Source organism: Electrona antarctica (assembly GCF_951216825.1).
Source record: "Electrona antarctica genome assembly, chromosome: 3".
In the NCBI taxonomy this organism is placed as follows: domain Eukaryota; kingdom Metazoa; phylum Chordata; class Actinopteri; order Myctophiformes; family Myctophidae; genus Electrona; species Electrona antarctica.
In genome coordinates this window covers 51,339,841-51,359,743 of record NC_136808.1, presented here as the reverse complement: position 1 = coordinate 51,359,743, position 19,903 = coordinate 51,339,841, and the positions used below count along the sequence as shown (strand labels likewise).

The window sequence follows — 19,903 nt, the reverse complement described above, 5'->3', positions numbered from 1 at the left end:
AGACTCATAATTAAAGTTGTACTGCGTTACCAGTATTTAAATTATTGAGCATCCGTCGAAAAGTGTACAGTACAGTGTACAGTACTGTCACACAGCCTAGGTTACACATTTTCCCTCATCTGTAGGGAGTTTTATATCATCTGACGGTCTTTCTGGGAGAATGAGCCAGCATTAACCGGTAACCGGAAATGAGTCACCTCACCTGTCATCAGATTAACTCCTTCCGCTTGATCTCATGAAGTTCCTGAATCTCAACATCTCTGGTGATGCTGTATGTAGACATTAAAGTGTGAGAGGACAAGACTGTGCTCTACAACACAAATATATCAGGGGTTTGGATATATATTTGGATATATACAATCTGACACTGCAAAAAAAAACAAATGGGTGTATTTCACTCACCTGGCTCCAATGTGATTTCACCCAGTAGGACCATAGGGGCTGAAATTAAGCTGTCAGGTGGTATATTGAAACGCAGTCAGCTGCTGGAGCGCCCAGTCAGCTGCTGGAGCGCCCTGTAGTCCCCCATGCAGAAACATAATACAACATAACCAAATAGTATAGTTGTGTTATGCACTGTTTTAATAATACATATTTAAAACAGTGCACAACACAATAGGCCTACTACTTACTTACACAAGGTTACTTTGGTACAACATAGATTAGTTCGTCCAGGAGAGGGCGACAATGTCCACATCCAAACACAAACGCAGAAAGAAAAACGAAAATGTTATTCCTGTAGAATGAGTACATTTCAAACGAAAGCACAAGTCAATACAAAAACTGCTACTTTGAGGACGACCCCAAAAAGCACTACTTTTTACGACTTGTTTACATCAGGGTCCTCCATTTTCAATTCATCAGAACATTTAAAGACCTGGTTACAGATAGGCTATAGCCTACAGTTCTATGAAAAACAGGAAATCTTATAAAGTAATCTTACTTTATAAGATTGAAATCCAATTCAAGTGAAATGTGTGTATAGTTGTTGTATTTAGTTGTATTCCGCAGACTAATTACTGTCAATTTGGGGGTCCTTGACATGAAAAAGTTTAGGAACCACTGTCTTACACTATACTGGTCAATCACAGAGGGCTTTCCTACAACTGCGGTGATGCTCCCTCTCCTTGTATTTCACTGCCTGCACTAAAACATACACCCCTCATTTTTTAAGATTTATTAGAACTATTCTAACATTATTGACACTTTTTTTATGAGATGCCACATCTTATTAGACCTCCTAGTCAATAGATGGCGTTCCTGCGCTACTGTGAATCATAGAGGAACTAGTCTCGGTCTCACGCATGCGCAGTTAGTAATAATTTAATAAACCGCAACGTGTCCTGTTCCTCGTTGAAAAGGTATGAAAACCATATCTAAACATTCCTAATGATGTTGAAACTACTGTGAACTGTCAGTGACATGTTTAGTAACGTTTTGAGTGTACTTGAAGTGAGTTTGGACCAGTAGTTTTATCGTGTTGATTCATTGATTGAGTTGAATAATGGCTGCTGCCGGTGTTACCACAAAGACAGCACACGTGGCGTTAGCCCCATATGTGCCCTCTCCCTACGCTCATTCTGTAGCTCCGAGCAGAGTAGTATAAAAGAGAGTAATGACACTCAATGGAATGCGGAAGTGCTCATTCTATCTCAATGGAATAGTTCCAGCCATAGGAGCAATGTTTGGAACCCGCCCATAGTCACCCGCTTTGCGGCGAGATCAAAGCGTGTCACCACTCTTACTACATTACTCTGGCTCCGAGATGAGGTCACACACTGGGCCCCTCCCACCCCGTTCAGAAACGGCGCATGTTTCCACAAGGAACGATTCTTACCCTTTTCTAAACAATGAATCCAAAACGTGAAGGGGCAGAAAGGGTTTACACTAATTCAAATTTAGCAACGTCCAACAAAATCCGAGTTTAAACGGTTACGAGCGTTACAGCGGTTGGTTTAGTCAGCCGCTTCCATGTTTATCAAGGAAGTCGTGCGTGTGCGCGTGCATGTCGAGTGAACTGAAGTCAGTTGGAAATTTTCGACCAGGGGAGGCGCTAAAGCTTTTCAACTTCCTTGAAAAACATGCTAAACAGCCGCCGTGACGCTCGTGTAACCGTTTAAAGTTGGATTTTCTTGGACGTTGCTAAGTTTGAATTAGTGTAAACCTCTTCTGCCCCTTCACGTTTTGGATTCATTGTTTAGAAAAGGGTAAGAATCGTTCCTTGTGGAAACATGCGCCGTTTCTGATCGGGGTGGGAGGGGCCCAGTGTGTGACCTCAGCTCGGAGCTACAGAATGAGCGTAGGGAGAGGGCACATATGGGGCTAACGTGGCGTGCGTGCGTGGCTGAATGAAAACGTGTTATTTTGAATGTGTATTTGAGCTAATGGTGTGAATGAAGAAGAGTATTAGATTTAGGAAATGTATTATGATAAATTGAATCTGAGTGTTCTGACTACAGTATTAAGTTTGTATGTTGAGAGTAAAGGCTCATACATAGGCTACTCCAGTTTTTGGTGATAGCTTATCACCGCGGTGTACACCATTACGTCAGTCGCGGTGATGATCAGCTATCACCTAAAACGGTGATAACCTATCATAAAAACTGGAGTATGTATGAGCCTTAAGAATACAGATTGGATATTATGTCAAAAGGGTTATCATTGTGCACTTTATTTTTGGTTTTATGAAGGATACAGTTTATTTTTGATTTATTTGGTTTATTGTATTTTTGAAGCTATTGTGAAGTAAGATGTCTGTTGTTATTATTTTGATATTGAATACAAATGAATGTTGATATATATTGAGTCAGTAATAAACCGCTGCTGACGGAGCCAAGCAACACTAAATAACGTGTCCTGTTCCTCGTTTGTCACAGATCGGTAACATATACTGATGACATCGGGGATCTCCATATATGGGCAAAGGACTTCAGCATCAGCATTACCCATACACCATATATAAACATAAACTATAAATATAAACTGAATTTACATCAAACCATCTGTCTTGCTCCTCTTAAGTGAGTACTGTAAATCTTAGTCATGGGTCGCCGACCAGCCCGCTGCTACAGGTACTGCAAGAACAAGCCTTACCCCAAGTCCCGCTTCTGCCGGGGCGTCCCCGACCCCAAGATCCGGATCTTCGACCTGGGCCGGAAGAAGGCCAATGTGGAGGAGTTCCCGCTATGCGCCCACATGGTCTCCGACGAGTACGAGCAGCTGTCGTCGGAGGCGCTGGAGGCGGCGCGCATCTGCGCCAACAAGTACATGGTGAAGACCTGCGGCAAGGACGGATTCCACATCCGCATTCGCGTGCACCCCTTCCACGTCGTCCGCATCAACAAGATGCTGTCGTGCGCCGGCGCCGACAGGCTCCAGACGGGCATGCGTGGCGCCTTCGGAAAGCCCCTGGGCACAGTGGCCCGCGTGCGCATCGGTCAAGTGATCATGTCCGTGCGCACCAAGGCGGGGAACCGGGAGCACGTGATCGAGGCCCTGCGCAGGGCCAAGTTCAAGTTCCCCGGACGCCAGAAGATCCACATCTCCAAGAAGTACGGCTTCACCAAGTTCAACGCGTCCGACTTCGACGGGATGTTGGCCGAGAAGCGTGTGGTTCCCGACGGCTGCGGCGTCAAGTATATCTCCAACTCGGGCCCTCTGGCTCGCTGGAAGGCCGTGCATGCCAAGAAGTAGAGCTCTACAAAGATTCTCACAAAGATGCTCTGTAAATGCACCATTTAAAGCACTTTGAGCTGCATTTCATGTCATGAAAGGTGCTATACAAATAAAGTTTTATTATTTATTTTTATTATTTATTATTTATTTATTATTATCCAGCCAGCTGCATGGCCGACCAGCTGACCAATGCTGACATTCTGACAAACCAACAAGCCTAACCAGCAACCATCATTAGCTGTTTTTCTTTTCTTTCTTTTTTTTAGCAGGGAAAATAGGCTAAGATGAGTGAATGGCTCCACCTACTGTTCATATAGTGTAAACACAATCGATAAAGCTTCAGTGTCCATTTGTCATTAGGCTTTAGTTAGTCGTTGTAATAGACACCTCAAGGAACCTATAATTTATGCTTCATTGTCCATTTGCCATTATATTCAGTCAGACCTTTTTAACACCTCATTTTCATTACATCTCTGTATGTAGCTGTGTAAATTAAACATTCGTTTAATCTTTGCTTTGCTTTGCATCTGTCTTCTTTATATCATGAAAAGACCACAAAAAAGTAAACAGTATTTTCCAGATTTATTAAACTTCAATATTGCATACCTACAAAGTATCTAGAAAGCTACAAAATACCTACTATTATCAAGAAGGCATCATCATGTTACGAAGCCAAAACAATATGCAGTAAGTTCCAGTAACACATACACATAGAAGAGCTTCTTTTTTTCTCCCTTTGCTCCCAGACTTTACTGTCCTTATGGATATGAAAAGATATCACACCTCTGTACCAAGAAAAGCTAGGATATAACTTTGTTTTTACAAAAGCACCTTTTTTTTACACAAAAAGAAATCTGCACACGAAACTCAATAGCATGACACACTATATGAGCTATGTGAAAGGTCTCTTTAAACTTTAAAGCCAACATCTGAAAAATTGTAACAAAAACAAAATATGCTTAATTTATACTCCGTTGTATACAACAAAGTATAAGTCAGGCTTTAAGGTACCAGTACCTACATATAGACAAAATTACAAATAACAAAAAGAGCTAAACTGCTGGTATAATGTCTCTCACTATTCCTTGACTCAGCTGTTTTGTCGAAATTGTTTCGTATTCAAACAGTCCCAGTCATGAAGTGAAAACAATGACATCAGATTACTTGTCCCAGGATTGTTACAGAGTTACATGTTGAAATGTACCAGCAGTCTAGCAGTAACATCCTCTTGGACTTGCAATACAGACAATGTCATCACAAAACCAAGTACAATTGTATACAAATACAATAATAAAACAGGAACATTTCACTAAGTCAATAAATGTGAACCAGGTACACGGGGTATACAAAACAAAACATAAAAAATAATTATATATATATATATATATATATATATATCTATAGTATAGATATATATATGGTATGCCTATTAAAGTATTGAGTAGCCTTGAAGGTGACACGTATACATTAAGCCTCTATGCACAGTAAAGTCCTCAGTGTTAATTTAACTGAGAGCGAACCCATTAAAACCGTGAAAGCATCGGTGTCATTTTAGATGTTTGTGTTGGCTATTCAAAAATAACAGATATACAAGCTTACAGCACATCACTTTGTGCAGCGCTGCGAGCTTGTAAATCTGTTTTGTTTTCTATTTTCATTTTTTTTAATCTGGAAAATGTGAGAACTATATCCTACCGATTTTGGGTCTTAATGGGTTAAATGAAAACTGATGATTTTACTATGGGGCCTCACACAGTCTATGGGCCTCACACAGTCTATGGGGCCTCACACAGTCTATGGGGCCTCACACAGTCTATGGGGCCTAACACAGTCTAGCAGCTTTTCTACAGTAGCTCTGAGAATGACATCAATTCCTTGAACCTGGAAATCTAAAGGGCTTGATATGCTTTGTTGACCAGCTTAAGGGGGAGTATGATAAATTGTACTTTCACACGTAAGGTCTAATTTCATAAAGTAGGTTGTAGTACAAGAGCAAAAAGCAAAACACTTCATTAAAATAAGTTAAACTGTATATTTGAAGTGAGAAACAAATTAGGCAGATTAAGTTAACATTATTAAGTGATGCCTTATCCAGTCTACATTTTATATATACACACACACACACACACACACACACACACACACACACACACACACACACACACACACACACACACACACACACACACACACACACACACACACACACACACACACACACACACACACACAAACACAAGTATATGAATTTGCTCCAAGCAATGATTTCTTTCAGCCCAGATGAGTCAACATCTTGCTTGTAGTCAGTGTGGCTGTACATACAACATGCCAACAGGTCTTTCAGACTTTGATGTAAAACAAAGAAATAGGTTTTCTTTCAATACTGTATTCATTCGCAACATTAAATTATACTGCAGTAAAAAGCAACATGTATAATTTATTTGACCAGTAACCAGACCAGTAACCAGTAACCAGACCAGTAACCAGACCAGTAACCCTGCCAACATTACAGACCTTCATAAAAGGCAATGTGGTGATTAGTTTCACGTATGTCAACGTTTTTGGTCTAGCAACATGCAATTTATAATTTTCTGTTTTGAAGCTGGAAATTTAAACCCAAAGGCACTTTCTTGCTACAGTGCAGGACAAGAGATGCAGTGAATCTCTGTATTTTTGGTCTTTTTATGATAAGAAAGGCAAAGTCAGTTCTTGTACTGTACACTCTTTTAGAAAAACAGATTAGCACTGTCAAGAGTTAGGGCTAAAAACATTAGTCTGTATGATTCAATGTATTATGTCCCTTAGATGTGTTTAGGAGTTCTGTGGTTGATAATCTAGTTCAGCAGAATCCCATATTTCTAAGTGTGTACCATGTAAAAGCAAAAGGTAATTCATACTTTGTCACACAACCTCTTTGACAAGGGACACCCGACAAAGATGTAGTACGTAGTCATGACGTAATCCTTTTGACAAGAGTGTACTTGAAGGATTGTGCAAAGTCAAAATGAACACTGATGTATCACAGATGTGGTCAAATGTAACAAGTCATACATTGGTGAGTTTTTTTTTAAAACTTATTTTTTCTGTTCTCTCAATGCAACTGATTTTAGACTTGGAAAAGAAAACATGGGTTAATGTTACATTATACTCTAAGGCACTGTACACTTTGGCAGATTGTATTGTGAACTTCTTACACAATGCAAACATATCATCGGTCTTCCAGCAAGGAGATCACAGCTTTAGTGGCAGCTTTTGTTATTCACATAAACTATAAAACAATATATAATGCTTAAGGCTTGGAACTGGTGTAGGCCACAGAAAGACAGGGCAGTGTTAAGCCTGATATATCCATCGTTGCTTGCCGGAGTCGCTACCGGAAATAGCAGATCTACAATCGTGTAAATCCTCTTTTGCGGTGCACAACACACACTCGCAATGAAATATTAAGGTCCTTACACACCAGGAAGTGTTTTTTTGTATCTCGTTTGATTAATTAATCTGAATAATGAATAATAATAATAATAATTGTAATAATAATAATAATAATTTAAAAAAAGGGAAAAAAAAATATATTTCTTATCTTTAAAACTGTTGTTTGTGTCATGATTAGATACACACAGAACAATATTATACGGCAATAGAGCGTTTTACATTTGGAACAAGGTCGACTTTTCACCGGAATTACAGGAATAGGCTACATTTGCATCAACCTGTATGAATGAGGGATCAGAAATATGAAAAGTTATAATGCGAAATACTCACACACGATATTCGTATTAGTTATTCGTCGTTCCCCGGTGTGTAAAGACCTTAACTCAGGCTTTAACATAAAGGCAGCAAAAACTCTGGCTTGGACTTTTTTTTTTTTTTAACAAATTACACTGCGATGACCAGAGGGGTGGCGGGGCAAGGGGGGGGATCTGAGATTGAAGAATGCATCATTCAGGGGCATTCAACGCCACTGCATACTGAGCAAGGCCTGCTGTCTACACGTGATGTATCGTCTCATGATGTATGTATTATATTCTAAAAACCACAGATCTAAAAGAAATAAAAAGTTAAGTTACAGTTGGGTGCCACCGATATTGTCCCTTATCATTTGACCCATTTAGGCCTGACCTCAACATTTTAAAAAATCCTTCTAAATCCTCCAGTTTTCTGAAATAAATATTTTCACGATTTTTCAAAAATAGCAGACCTACAAGCTCGTAGCGCGCCACTCGGTGGCGCGCTATGAGCTTGTAGATCTGCTATTTTTCAATAGCTAAATTATAACAATGTTTAAAACACCAAAAGGGGTTCCCGCCCAAAATGGGTTAACTGTCCTTTTGCGCAGATCACGCAAACCTCAGCAAAAAGAAAAGGACAATATCGATGGCCTCCAACTGTATCACTAAGGCATGTCCAAGAAAAGGAAAACAAAGTGCTTTGGACGAGCTGACCAGTCCAATCAGAGCAGTTTAAATAGTGCTTTCACTATTTAAACTACTCTGATTGGACGTGCTGACAGTCCAATCAGAGCAGTTTAAATAGTGCTTTCACTATAAACATCTAAACAATGTTCTAGCCCAGTGGTTCCCAACCTGTGCTGGATCAAAGGCCCCCAATGGAAAACCTCTAAAGCGTTTTGCGGCCCACCCATCTGACCACGTCAGAATGATCAATCAATCTTATGCGTTCCGGGTTGGATCAATGGAGCTAACATTATATACTTATCCTATTTATCAGTATTACAATGAAAACTCATTTTTTTCCCCCAAGGTTTTAAAGAAGAAATACTTTTTTTTGCATTATATTTTAATATTAACCCATTTAGGCCTGACGTAAAAAAAAAAGATTTGTGCCGCATTTTTACGATTAAAAAAAAATAGCAGACCTACAAGTTCATAGCGCGCCACTCGGTGGCGCGCTATGAGCTTGTAGATCTGCTATTTTTCAATAGCTAAAGTATAACAGAATGCTTGAAACACCAAAAGGGGTTCCCGCCCAAAATGGGTTAATGTTATATTGTCATTAAAATTTCCCAATTATTTGGGGCCCCTGGGCCACAGGTTAGGAATCGCTGTTCTAAATCATTTGTCACATAACAGGAGAGAGACTCATTTTGCAGTGCAGGGATGTGTAACAGGTCTTCCCATAATGCAACATGATTCTTTCTAAAAAAAGAAAAAAAGATGCAGGTAAAACTACAATCTGTAGTACTTTCACAGTGCAATCCTTCTGTTGTTAGTGTTCAATGGCTAATGTATGTATGTGTTGTTCACATCACATCACATAGCCTACTGTAGCTAGTGAGTAACTCTGTTATATAAGTATAAGTTAGACTGAAGACGTGGAGTGCTTCAACAGGGCTTGGTATGTTCCTGATTTTTTTTATTTTTATATTTTTGCAATAGTGATGATCACTATAACATCTTAGTGTTGTGTTATATTTTCTTTGGAAAGTCCATTGGCTGTGTGTGTATGTTTTATATCTACAGCATGTATACTCACAAATGATCCACTACATACAAAATACACTCATACACATTACACACATAGACCATGTCAGCCAACGGGGAAAAGGGCCAACATAATTTTTTTCCCTCTTACATAAAGCAGAAAACGTCAACACATATATATTTATGTTTACCAAATTAATCTTCACCAATGTATACAGCCACATGTACTGTATATCCTACAGAGATCCACTCTACATATTTTAAATGAGAAATTACTCCCGTATTAAAACAATAAAACAACTGTACCGCAATTCACAGCTGCAGTCAAAAAACATACTGTACACATCCATTAAAACAAAAACACAAAATAACCCATAACAACTGACTTCAGCAAAAAAAAAAAAAAAAAAAAGATGATGATGAAAAAGCATCGCATACGTGATTTTTAAGCTAGAGGCACTGCCACTTGTTTTGAGGTTGGTAAAGTCTATGAAAAGGGGTGATCGGGGGGGGGGGGTCTCAGGTGTTCATTCCTTTACGAGTCGGTAGATATGATGCTGGGCTCCGTGCTCACTGTTTGACACTTCAAAGACACACGCCATACATAGCAACGTCTCCTGGGTGTCCCTGTTTGTCACCACCTGGAAGGTAAAGAGACAGATTGCGTGTCAACTAGAGCTGGGCAGAACAGAAAATTAATTATTTAGAAGCAATAACTGACTTAATCTTGTCCATAGGTTTATATATATATATATATATATATATATATATATATATATAATTTTTATTTTTTTAATTATTATTACATCAGCAAATCAATACAAAAAAAGAAAATAGATTATAATTGACTACTGATCATCCAATTAAGCCATGTATTAAACTTTGTTGCAGAATGCTGGTGTGCAAAAATTGTGAAGATAGCGGATCTACAAGCTCATAACGTGTGGCATCACGGCGCATTGCTTGTAGATCTGCTACCGCCCCAAAATAAACAAATAAATAAATAAATAAATAAAATAAAATAAAATAAGAAATTGTTCATTGATTGGATTATTGATTGGAAGTCATCGCACAACCCTAGTGTCAACTCCGTTGCCCGTTGCACAAAATAAGTGTTGTAATGTCTAATTTGCATGTAGTCGTGCAACACTGGCGTGCACAGAAAATAGCTGATCTACAAGCTCACCACCCATCGCAGTGCGACACGTTGTGAGTTTGTAGATATGTTCAGTGCGTGAGTATTTTTGGAGTGCATTCAGGCTCAGGATTAACAGACATCCCGATGTGATACACACATCTCACACAGGGTGTCAATCAGAGGGCAGTGCAACATGACTGATTGGGAAAAATCCGAAGAATCTCGAGGGGTAAAGGAAAAAAAAAAGACAAAGCAACTGAACAAAAGCCTAGGCACTATTTTGAGAAGCACACATACCCACATATGATTTAGAGAAAAGGGACATTCTGCTTCTCCCTGCCGCCCTTTCGGCAGCAGAGAATGAGACTTTGAGCCCCCATGCGATGGCTAATAACAGGGGTTCCCGCCCCCTCTTACCCTCCCTCTATGTCTGCCTCCTCCCCTGTAGATAATGAGGCTCCTGGCACTGACTTCCATCCCTTGTGGAATGTGAGGAATGCAGGACCAAGGAGAGGAACTCATCTGGCCGCCAGTAACATACCCCCCCTATTTTTTTAAAAGCAGCTACAGCCACCAGGGCCCAGCAATCCACCCTGAAGAAGTAGACAGAAATAATGATGGTTCTGGAGAGAGGGTCCTGGCCCACTTAGTAGACAAGTGAGGTTCGGTGCAGGAGGCTGATGGAGGGAAGAGTGTGTGTGTGTGAGTGTGATGGACCACACAAGCGTAGCGATTACCAATAAGATAGTGAAGTTCTCCAGCACACTGTTCATCATGTATTTCTCGGGCAGGTGTTTTAGTTTATGGATGAAGTTGATCATGTATTCGCACATGGGCGACCGGCTTATCCTGTAGACAAAACGGCCATTCTCGAACCGTGCATATTCAGTCTACAGAAAGGGAAAGAATAAGAAGACAAAACAGAATATGAAAAAAGAAAAAAGAAAAAGAAAACATGTTAAAAGCTAATTGCCAATTATTATAACCAACCCGATTCATGGTTGTTCTAGTGTTGGCAGTTATTGACCCTATAGAGCGTCGCAGTCCCGCCCCCTACCATGGACCAGGAAATGATTCTCCGTTCATTTTCCTCATAGACATTTCAGAAAGTATTTATTTAAAGACGTTTACGCCGCGGACAAAGCCAACTCGAGTCGTGACAAATCATGACAACAAACACGATTTTTGGGGCCGAAAAAATAATTAGAAAGAAGAAAAAAACGGCAGGTTACAACACTTTTTTAGTTGTTTTTCTTCTTTGTAATTATTTGTTTGGTCCAAAATATTGTTTGTGTTGTCATGAGTTGTCACGACTTGAGTTGGCTTTGTCCGCGGCGTAACCGTCTTTAAATAAATACTTTAAGAAATGTCTATGAGGAAAATGCATTGGGATTCATTTCCTGGTCCATGGTAGGGGGCGGGACTGCGACGCTCTATTCACATGGTGGTCATTTTGCTAACTTCATACTTAAGGGGGCGGGGGTTCTCACCACCCCAAGTATGTGTACATGTATGTAGTAGGCCTACATGTACATGTACTGTATATGTAAGTACATGTATGTAGTACATGTACTGTATATGTAAGTACATGTATGTAGTACATGTACTGTATATGTAAGTACATGTATGTAGTACATGTACATGTACTGTATATGTAAGTACATGTATGCGGGGAAAATGGCTGCCGTGTGAATGATTATGGTCCGTTCACAGAACAGTCTCAACAGGTAAAAACATGAAGTACTTACTTCCACCTTTTCGACCACCTGCTTGCCAAAGGAGCACACCTTTGTAGAGCAGGTTATGGTCATGTTCTCAGAGCTCTCGTACTGGCTGGTCACTCCATAGAACGCTCCCGTGTCATCCACGATGTTGCAATTCAAGTCCGCCTGGGAACCAGAGGAGATTGATAGTTTAGTTTAGTTTAGTTTTATTTGCACGTAATGTACATTAAAAGAAAAACAAAGGAAATTACAAATGGAATGAAATACATTTGTATAAAAATAAAAAATAAAAAATCAGAAAAGAAAATGTGCCGGAAGGACCAAAAAAACCCAGAAGGGCTTATCGAGTGGTCTTCCTTAAAGCTGCCAAGGGAGCTTAAGCTAGTTATAATAAAATTAAAACATTAATGAAAATACATAATGATGATATTAATAATATTAACAATAATAATAATAATAATAGTAACAATAACAATAACAATAACAAGAAATGAAACAGGTAGTAACATTAATAATTATAATAAAGATCAGGGTGACTAGGGCATGTTGCCCAAGCTTGATAATAAAAACTGCTGTAATTGTTTCTTGAAAGTACTCATGCTAGTACAGTCTCTGATGTGAGGCGGTAATTTGTTCCAAAAATGAGGTCCTCTGTACTTAATGGTGAATTGGGCGGATGTAGTCCTGAAAAAAACGGAATGAAGATCTTCTAGATCATCTAGATATGATTGATTGATTGATTGATTGAAATATTTATTAACAGTTTGCAGAATTACAGTACATTTCAAGCACAAACTCAATACAAAGACTGTTAACTGTGAGTGGACGACCCAATTAAGCATTACACTTGTTTACAAGAGGGTCCACCTTGTTCAATTCATCAAAACATTTAGAGACGTACAAATAGACACTTCTATATAGTCAAAGAACAGAACAGGAATTCATCATAATGGAGGTAAAAAGGGAAAAGAAACATATACAGTGAGGGGAAAAGGGGGTGGGCGGGATTTAGATTTTACGGAGGCCAGTTTCGAATTGCAGCCGTCCGTAGGTGCCCTTTGAGAGCGGTTTTGAAGGAGTCAAGGGATTCGTATGTCTTAATGACTGTTGGTAGGGTGTTCCACACTGTAGCCCTTTCGTTCACCATGTGCTGAACAACAATACCAAACAGGGTTAATTTGTGACTGATTAAGATATTATTGCTGTGGGGGCAGAAACCTCATCTCCATATTTCTCCCTGTAAATGAATAGCCTGGCTAATAAGCCAGACTCAAATCACACTTTCGTGTGGTATTTGAGTCTGGAGATGCTGTGTATGGATCTTGTTTCCCGGGGGGTGGGTTCAAACATTTTCTCTTTGACACAATTGGTCAGAGCTACTGTCAGTCAAAGGTCTCAAGCATTGAACGTCAATGTACCAAAGCCCGCCCATATTGCATACCGTGTCCCGATTGGCCACACCAGTTCTCTGGTGTAGGAAATGGGCGTACAATTGAGCCTCTCCAGACCGTAATCCGCCGGCAGGCAATTTTTTTTGCCAACGGCTGATTCGGTCTGGCTTATTAGCCAGGCTAATAAATGAATGCCCTACTTCGTCATACTACAGTGCCACACAAAAGTAGTAAAAACTGACAATCTACAAGTTCACAACATGTCCTAATGTGGGAAGTATATCTGCTGTTTTTTGCTGTAAAAATGTTTTTTTGTTTGTAAAGAATAATGATATTGTGTGAAATTGGCTACGTCTGTCTGTGGGTTTTATAATATTGAACCGAGGAAAAGTATTAACAAGTGCTTGTGGATAGAAACATAGCTTCAAGTAACATTTTTCAACATGCAAGGATTCCACCTGACAGTGATAATATGAAAATGTGCATCTATTTATCTTATCCCAGGGTTACAGCTACAGCAATGCTGGAACAGTACTTGTTTGAATAAAATGGCCACGTGGCCACACTGCCCTCTAGTGACAGGAAATGTTTGCTAGAGAAATGGAGCAGGTGTACATATAAAAATAGCATCAACTGCTTTGGCATAATAACTTTTATTAATATCCCTCCAAGATAAATTGTCAATTCGCATCTGGTGCCATTATTGTTTCATATATTTGAATAGTGTTTGAAAAAAAAGATGCTATTACTAAAATGTATTAGCTACAAGTCTAAGCCATCCATGAAGCTCTAATATTACATTAGAACATGGCTGGCACATTTTTAAATAGCATGTAAATGTAGCCATTTTTGTAAACGAGATTCTGAGGAGGATAAAATGAAGTCATGTTAAAAGCCTGATTTGTGCTCATGAAAAGTGTCTGCTCCCAGAGGGCAGCCTTTCTATGCCCAGAACACGGTGTTCATTATGGACACAAAAAGGGACACATCCTTCTACAACATTCTCCTCCTTCATTACGCAAAGCAGTTGTACTTTCATTATTGTGCAGATTCTGCCTCCCATTTGAAATTTAGATTGGTCGGTCACTTCAAAAGGAATTTAAAGGGACTTAGTCCAAGTGCATACAGCCCCACTTTGTTGACTGCCGCTAGTTAGCATTTTGCATCGGGGAGAAAATACATGTAATGTTTAAACAGCCAATGGGACTGCAACCGGGTCAATCTATTGTCTCGAGATATTACACAGAATTAGAGAGTGCTTTGATCACGAGTTCTCCAGAAATTCTTCTCTCTAAAAATAGCAGGGAAGAGTGCAGTGTTCTTTGTTTAGACCAGGGGTTCTCAATCTGTGGGCCACGGCCCACTGGGGGGACATTAGGATGTTGCAAATGGGCCCTCAAAAACAATTGGCAAAACACACAGATTTGAATGATAATGTGACATTATAAAAAAATGAATATAGAAACAATTTCATGGTATTTTGGTTGATATATAGTTATACCAACCAATGGTATAACTTAAAGGAGCATTCAGTGATTTGGGTGATTTGGAAAAAAACCCGGTCCACCCGGTAACAAGATGTGCACATGCACACGCTCTACAGTGGGGGGAAGTACAACAGACCAACAGCATGTGCACCAATGCCCGCCCCACTCGATCATGATTGGAGGAAGGCCCCTCTCATCCTGATTGGATGAAGGCTTTGCCACCCAAAGCCCAAACCGAAACTAGGGTTTTTTGACCCCAGGGGCTCACTGGGGACAGGGAGGAACTCCTTATATGGTCAGCGCACTTTATAGTAGGGAGGATTATCCAAAAAATAAGAAAAAATAAGTGATATTTGAATGAAGTGAAATCACTGAATATACCTTTAAATGAAAAGTAAGTAATAATAATAAAAAACATGTACTGTACTGTACAGCAATGGTTCCCAAACATTTTAGCTTGAGACCCAAAAGAGAAAAGTCCCTCTGGGGTAGCCTGGCTAATAAGCCAGACTAATATCACACAACACTGTCGCGGTATATCAGTCTGGGCTGGCTCCACTTGGATTTCATTTCCCGGGGAACATTTTCTCTTTGACGCAATTGGTCAGAGCTACTGTCAGTCAAAGGTCTCAAGCATTGAACGTCACTGTACCAAAGCCCGCCCATATTGCATACCGTGTCCCGATTGGTCCGACCTGTTCTCTGCTGTAGGAAAGAGGCGTGCTACTGAGCCTCGCCAGACCGTAATCCGCTGGTAGGCAACTTTTTTTTGCCAACGGCTGATTCGGTCTGGTTTATTAACCAGGCTACCTCTGGGGCCCAACATACTAGTGGAAATAGCCAAACTACAAGCTCATAACGCGTCGTGATGTGACGCACTGTGACTTTTTATAGAATTGCTTTGCTTTTGCATTGCTTTTGAAAAATGTTTGACTTTTTTCTTTTCAAAAATGTTGAATTGCTACTTTTGAAATAATGACTCGCGCCCCAAACAAATCCTATCCAATTTATGTGGCACATTTTACAAACACCAGGGGCAGTATTATGTGTGTCTTAAGTACCAGGTCTTATTACTTAACTTAAGACCTGGAGGCGTGCTCAATGCCATTTGGCTATTCTGAGTGGCCAAACAGCATTGACCACGCCTCCAGGTCTTAAGTTAAGTAATAAGACATGGTACTTAAGACACGCATAATACTGCAAGGTTTCCAAAGTGCTGCCCCATAAAGATGGGTCTGTGACCCAGAAATGGGTCGGGACTCCCGGCCCACTGTTTGGAAACACTGCTGTGCACAGTGAGGTACAATGATACTCACCCAGAACTTTATGAGGAAGAAGGAATTCTGGGGACCCTTGGCAAAGAGATCTTTCAATCCTCCTTTCTTTTCAGGGAATTTGTCATAAATCTGACGGATGTCCACGGCCTCCAACAAGGCATCGCTGTAGGAATGGTTTGTCTGCCCGATATGCACAAAGAGGTGCTTGTTGTACTGGAAGAACAAGAACATTTCTTTTAGAACCTTTAAGGTAAACATACAGTAAGCTGACTACTGAGTTATTAAGCATCTACATCTTGGTTTAAGAATGCAAATACCAGACTTATCTTTGACATTATTTGTTTGGCAAACAATGAGTTATGGTGTGATTCAAGTTCAAAAGTTTTAAATTCCTTTTGCTGTAGATGTGAAATATGTGCCCTTGCAAGAGTCTAAATCTGGTGGTATTTTGAAAAATCTCAAGATATTTTGGTTTATAAATGATGAGAGATCGCAATCCTTTATCATTCAAAACAGAGATTACTGCAAATAAAGAATGTCAGATAGTGTGCACTATATAAGGCAACGGCAACTTGAAATAAGAACAGATCCCTTATAACTAACTGTGAGAGTAGCTATATTTTTAATTAACACATTGATTTTGCCTAGGCACTGGCAGGCTCCCTAACCACTCAACCATGGGCTCCCCCGAACTTGTACTATTAACCTAATACAGTTAAAGCAAGGTTGGTCTGAGAGGAATTTAGTTTAATTGAACATTGTGAACCGAATAAAGTGAACATGAATCAATCAGCTAGAGGTCCCAAAATATAATGAGATATAATAATAATAATATATATGAGAATAAAGTGAACATGAATCAATCAGCTAGAGGTCCCAAAATATAATGCATGATGTCCAACATTAGAATGATCTGATCGACTGAGTTCTGTTGTTATCAGCGCTGAGCAAGAGCTAAATGACTAAATAACAAACCTGCAACCAGGCAGTCCTTTCACAGGACTCCCTCTTTGTCAGGTCTTTCACCTTGATTGTGTCTAAACCCTAACATTTAACCTCACTAAAACAAACGTGCCTATAACCCTAACCTCACAAACACTATGCCTAACCCTAACCTTAACCTCACAGAAATTATGCCTAAACAACTACGTCATCCTGGGAGAATCACCTGGGGAAGACATCTTCCCATGCTTTCGCAGCCCATAGACCTGTACTATACATCCCATGGCCTGGAGAGACAATTGATCTGCAGTTGGCTAGTGGGTTATTAGGCCAACCGGCCAACCAATGGTATAACGCCAAGAAAATATGTATTTATCCATTATTTCTTATGTGATCATTTCAAATAAATGCATATCTTAACTGGAGCAAAGGTATTGTGATACAGTAGAGTAGACAATCCTCTTCAGTAAAGAGATACATTATATTGAAAGATGAGAGTAAATATGTATTCTGTGTCATTATCACAGCCTAGGGTTTCTGCAGCAAATGTAATACTTTCTATCACTAGGATTATTTCAAAGTCACTTTACTCTTTGGTGCAAGAGCCGTTTCAGAGCAGCTTGTTTTTTTCTGTGTATGTGGCCTTTGGGGCTCAAAATATTCAGCTAAATGTAAGATTAATGGCTGTTGTCATGTGGTATCAATAGCAAAATAAAATTCTCAGGGGAATGTAGACAAACATAGACAGATTACTCCCATCAAAGGCAAGCAATAAAAAAATGTGTGGTATGGGTTTAGAGTTGCTGGTTTGTGTGACTTTTCACATGACATTCAAGGGGTCTGTGGATTGTCTCATTGGCGCTATATCAGTCTACAGAGTAAATTTAGTAAGGAATGTCCTTTGAGATAACAGCACGATTTAGTCATTTATTATTGCTTTGGGTTTTCAAGGTTATTGTGAACACCATAGGTCAAGCATTTAACAGATCTCGACTTCAACTGAGAACTGTCCTGTTGTGTACTTGGCTGACTCTACGGCACAAGTGCGGTGTAGGGATTGGATGATCAGAGATGAGGGATACATACTATGGCGTAGTGATTGTGTTTTTGCTGTGGTGCATTCTACTTACTGCGTCCGGATCTCTCTGTTGCTCTAGGAAGGCAGAGAATTCCACCAATCGGAGTTTGGATGTACCTATGGAGCGGCCCTGCCACGCTGGTACCGTGGGGGATGGGGCTGCTGTGGACTCATAGCCTGCAGTCACATCACAATACTCGGACCATAAAACAGCGGTATCTGGCTTGTATTGTTTTAAAATCACAGTATAAATGTGCTTATTCTAACTACGTAAGCCCTACATACTTTGTTGTATGATGGGAAGTGGAAAAATAATAGATTAATCGGAGAAAAAAAAAATGTTTCTTAATTAATTCCCCCCAAATAAGCACAGTTAATGGTAAATGTGGTTAAAACAAGACATTAAAACATTAGTATGAAATGACTAATAGCATGTGATGTTAAAGGAGAATTCCATGCTAGAAGGCTTTCTGACCTTTCTTACCTTTATTTGTAGTTGTTACGTCCCCATCAAGGAGGTCCAGGTGTTTTTTTGTGCAAAAACTCCTTATTGGCTATTTCCCCTACCATAAGCCCTCGATGAATTGCATTGAATTGAATGGGAATTGAATGGGGCTATGGGGTGTTGTGCTAATTCGCTTATTTCCATCGAAATAAGTAGTAAAGTGTGCCGCTTGGGATATTATTTACATTATGAAGATAGGATATATACAAAAAATAATAATTCTGAGCGATGGAAATAAGCAAATTAGCACAACACCCCATATCCCCATTCAATTCCCATTCAATTCAATGCAATTCATTGAGGGCTTATGGTAGGGGAAATAGCCAATAAGGAGTTTTTGCACAAAATAACACCTGGACCTCTTTGGTGGGGACGTAACGACTACAAATAAAGGTAAGAAAGCCTTCTAGCATGGAATTCTCCTTTAAAGATGAAGCTTGGGTGTTTTTAAGAACATTTAGTCCCCCCCCCCCCCCCATATCAATGGTTAAATATGGTAAAAAAAATCTCACTTGAAATGGCTGTTGTGACTGCTGGCTGGATAGGATATGCTTGCTGTGCGAACGGCTTAATACTGAAACAGAGAAGTAGAAAAACCTAAATCTCATACATAATGTACCACAGATTGGTTTTGACATACCGCATTTTTTTGTTTTTTGAAAAAACATCTGCACCCACACATACGTGACCACATTTGACTGAGAGACTGCCATCGCGCAAAATCCAGCTTTTCACCAGAGGAGAAAAACTTTTATTTTTTTTCCCCAAAAAATGAGTTAATAGCACAGGCAGACTCTTCACATACTAGAGCATGTCTAAAATAAGTGTCAGAGCTGAAATTGACATGTAAATATGAAATAAATGCTTAAACATGTAGCTAGGTGTAATGTTAGAGACCACAGAAGTGAACCTTTCAAGCCTGTTTTCTCAACTTTCTGTTTTCTGCAAGACATTACTCTATAAGCCATATCTCCAGAACTGGTGGGTCAAACTGAACAACCAATATGTCAATTTGAAGCTAAGATTCCCTGCTTTCAAATGATATGAAAAAACGAAAATTCAAAAAAATCCAATGGCAGTCTCTCGATCAAATTTAGTCACCTACTCTGAGTAGGTGATCAATGACAGAGTGGCTAATGGGACAGAGGTGTGACTCAAGCTGCTGTTTGTATTGAGAGCACAGTATTATACTCACTCTTGTGATGATCCTGGCTGACCGGTCGAGATCATACCCTGCCAAAACTA

General features: G+C 39.7%; 2 protein-coding genes across 5 annotated transcripts in view; one reads left to right on the top strand and one right to left on the bottom strand.

Moving 5' to 3' along the window:
• The first annotated feature begins 2,886 nt into the window (after window positions 1-2,886).
• Window positions 2,887-4,054, top strand: LOC306920126 (large ribosomal subunit protein uL16-like). The gene has a single exon (XM_079496754.1). The coding sequence runs from the start codon at window positions 3,043-3,045 to the stop codon at window positions 3,691-3,693; it is 651 nt and encodes a 216-aa protein (XP_079352880.1). The 5' UTR covers window positions 2,887-3,042; the 3' UTR covers window positions 3,694-4,054.
• A 4,675-nt stretch (window positions 4,055-8,729) lies between these two features.
• Window positions 8,730-19,903, bottom strand: part of tead1b (TEA domain family member 1b) — an 89,957-nt gene continuing 78,783 nt past the window's right edge. For all 4 annotated transcript variants that reach the window (XM_079497253.1, XM_079497255.1, XM_079497256.1 and 1 more), the window contains 7 exons: window positions 19,854-19,900; window positions 19,171-19,232; window positions 18,206-18,330; window positions 16,173-16,346; window positions 12,003-12,143; window positions 10,992-11,144; window positions 8,730-9,757 (listed from right to left, as the gene is read on the bottom strand). In XM_079497253.1, the coding sequence (XP_079353379.1) occupies window positions 9,644-9,757; window positions 10,992-11,144; window positions 12,003-12,143; window positions 16,173-16,346; window positions 18,206-18,330; window positions 19,171-19,232; window positions 19,854-19,900 (816 nt within the window). In that variant the 3' untranslated portion in view covers window positions 8,730-9,643. The remainder of the gene's footprint in view (window positions 9,758-10,991; window positions 11,145-12,002; window positions 12,144-16,172; window positions 16,347-18,205; window positions 18,331-19,170; window positions 19,233-19,853; window positions 19,901-19,903) is intronic.

Excerpts from the sequence above, each read along its gene's own strand:
- LOC306920126 (XM_079496754.1), top strand. The coding sequence starts at position 3,043 with ATGGGTCGCCGACCAGCCCGCTGCTACAGGTACTGCAAGAACAAGCCT.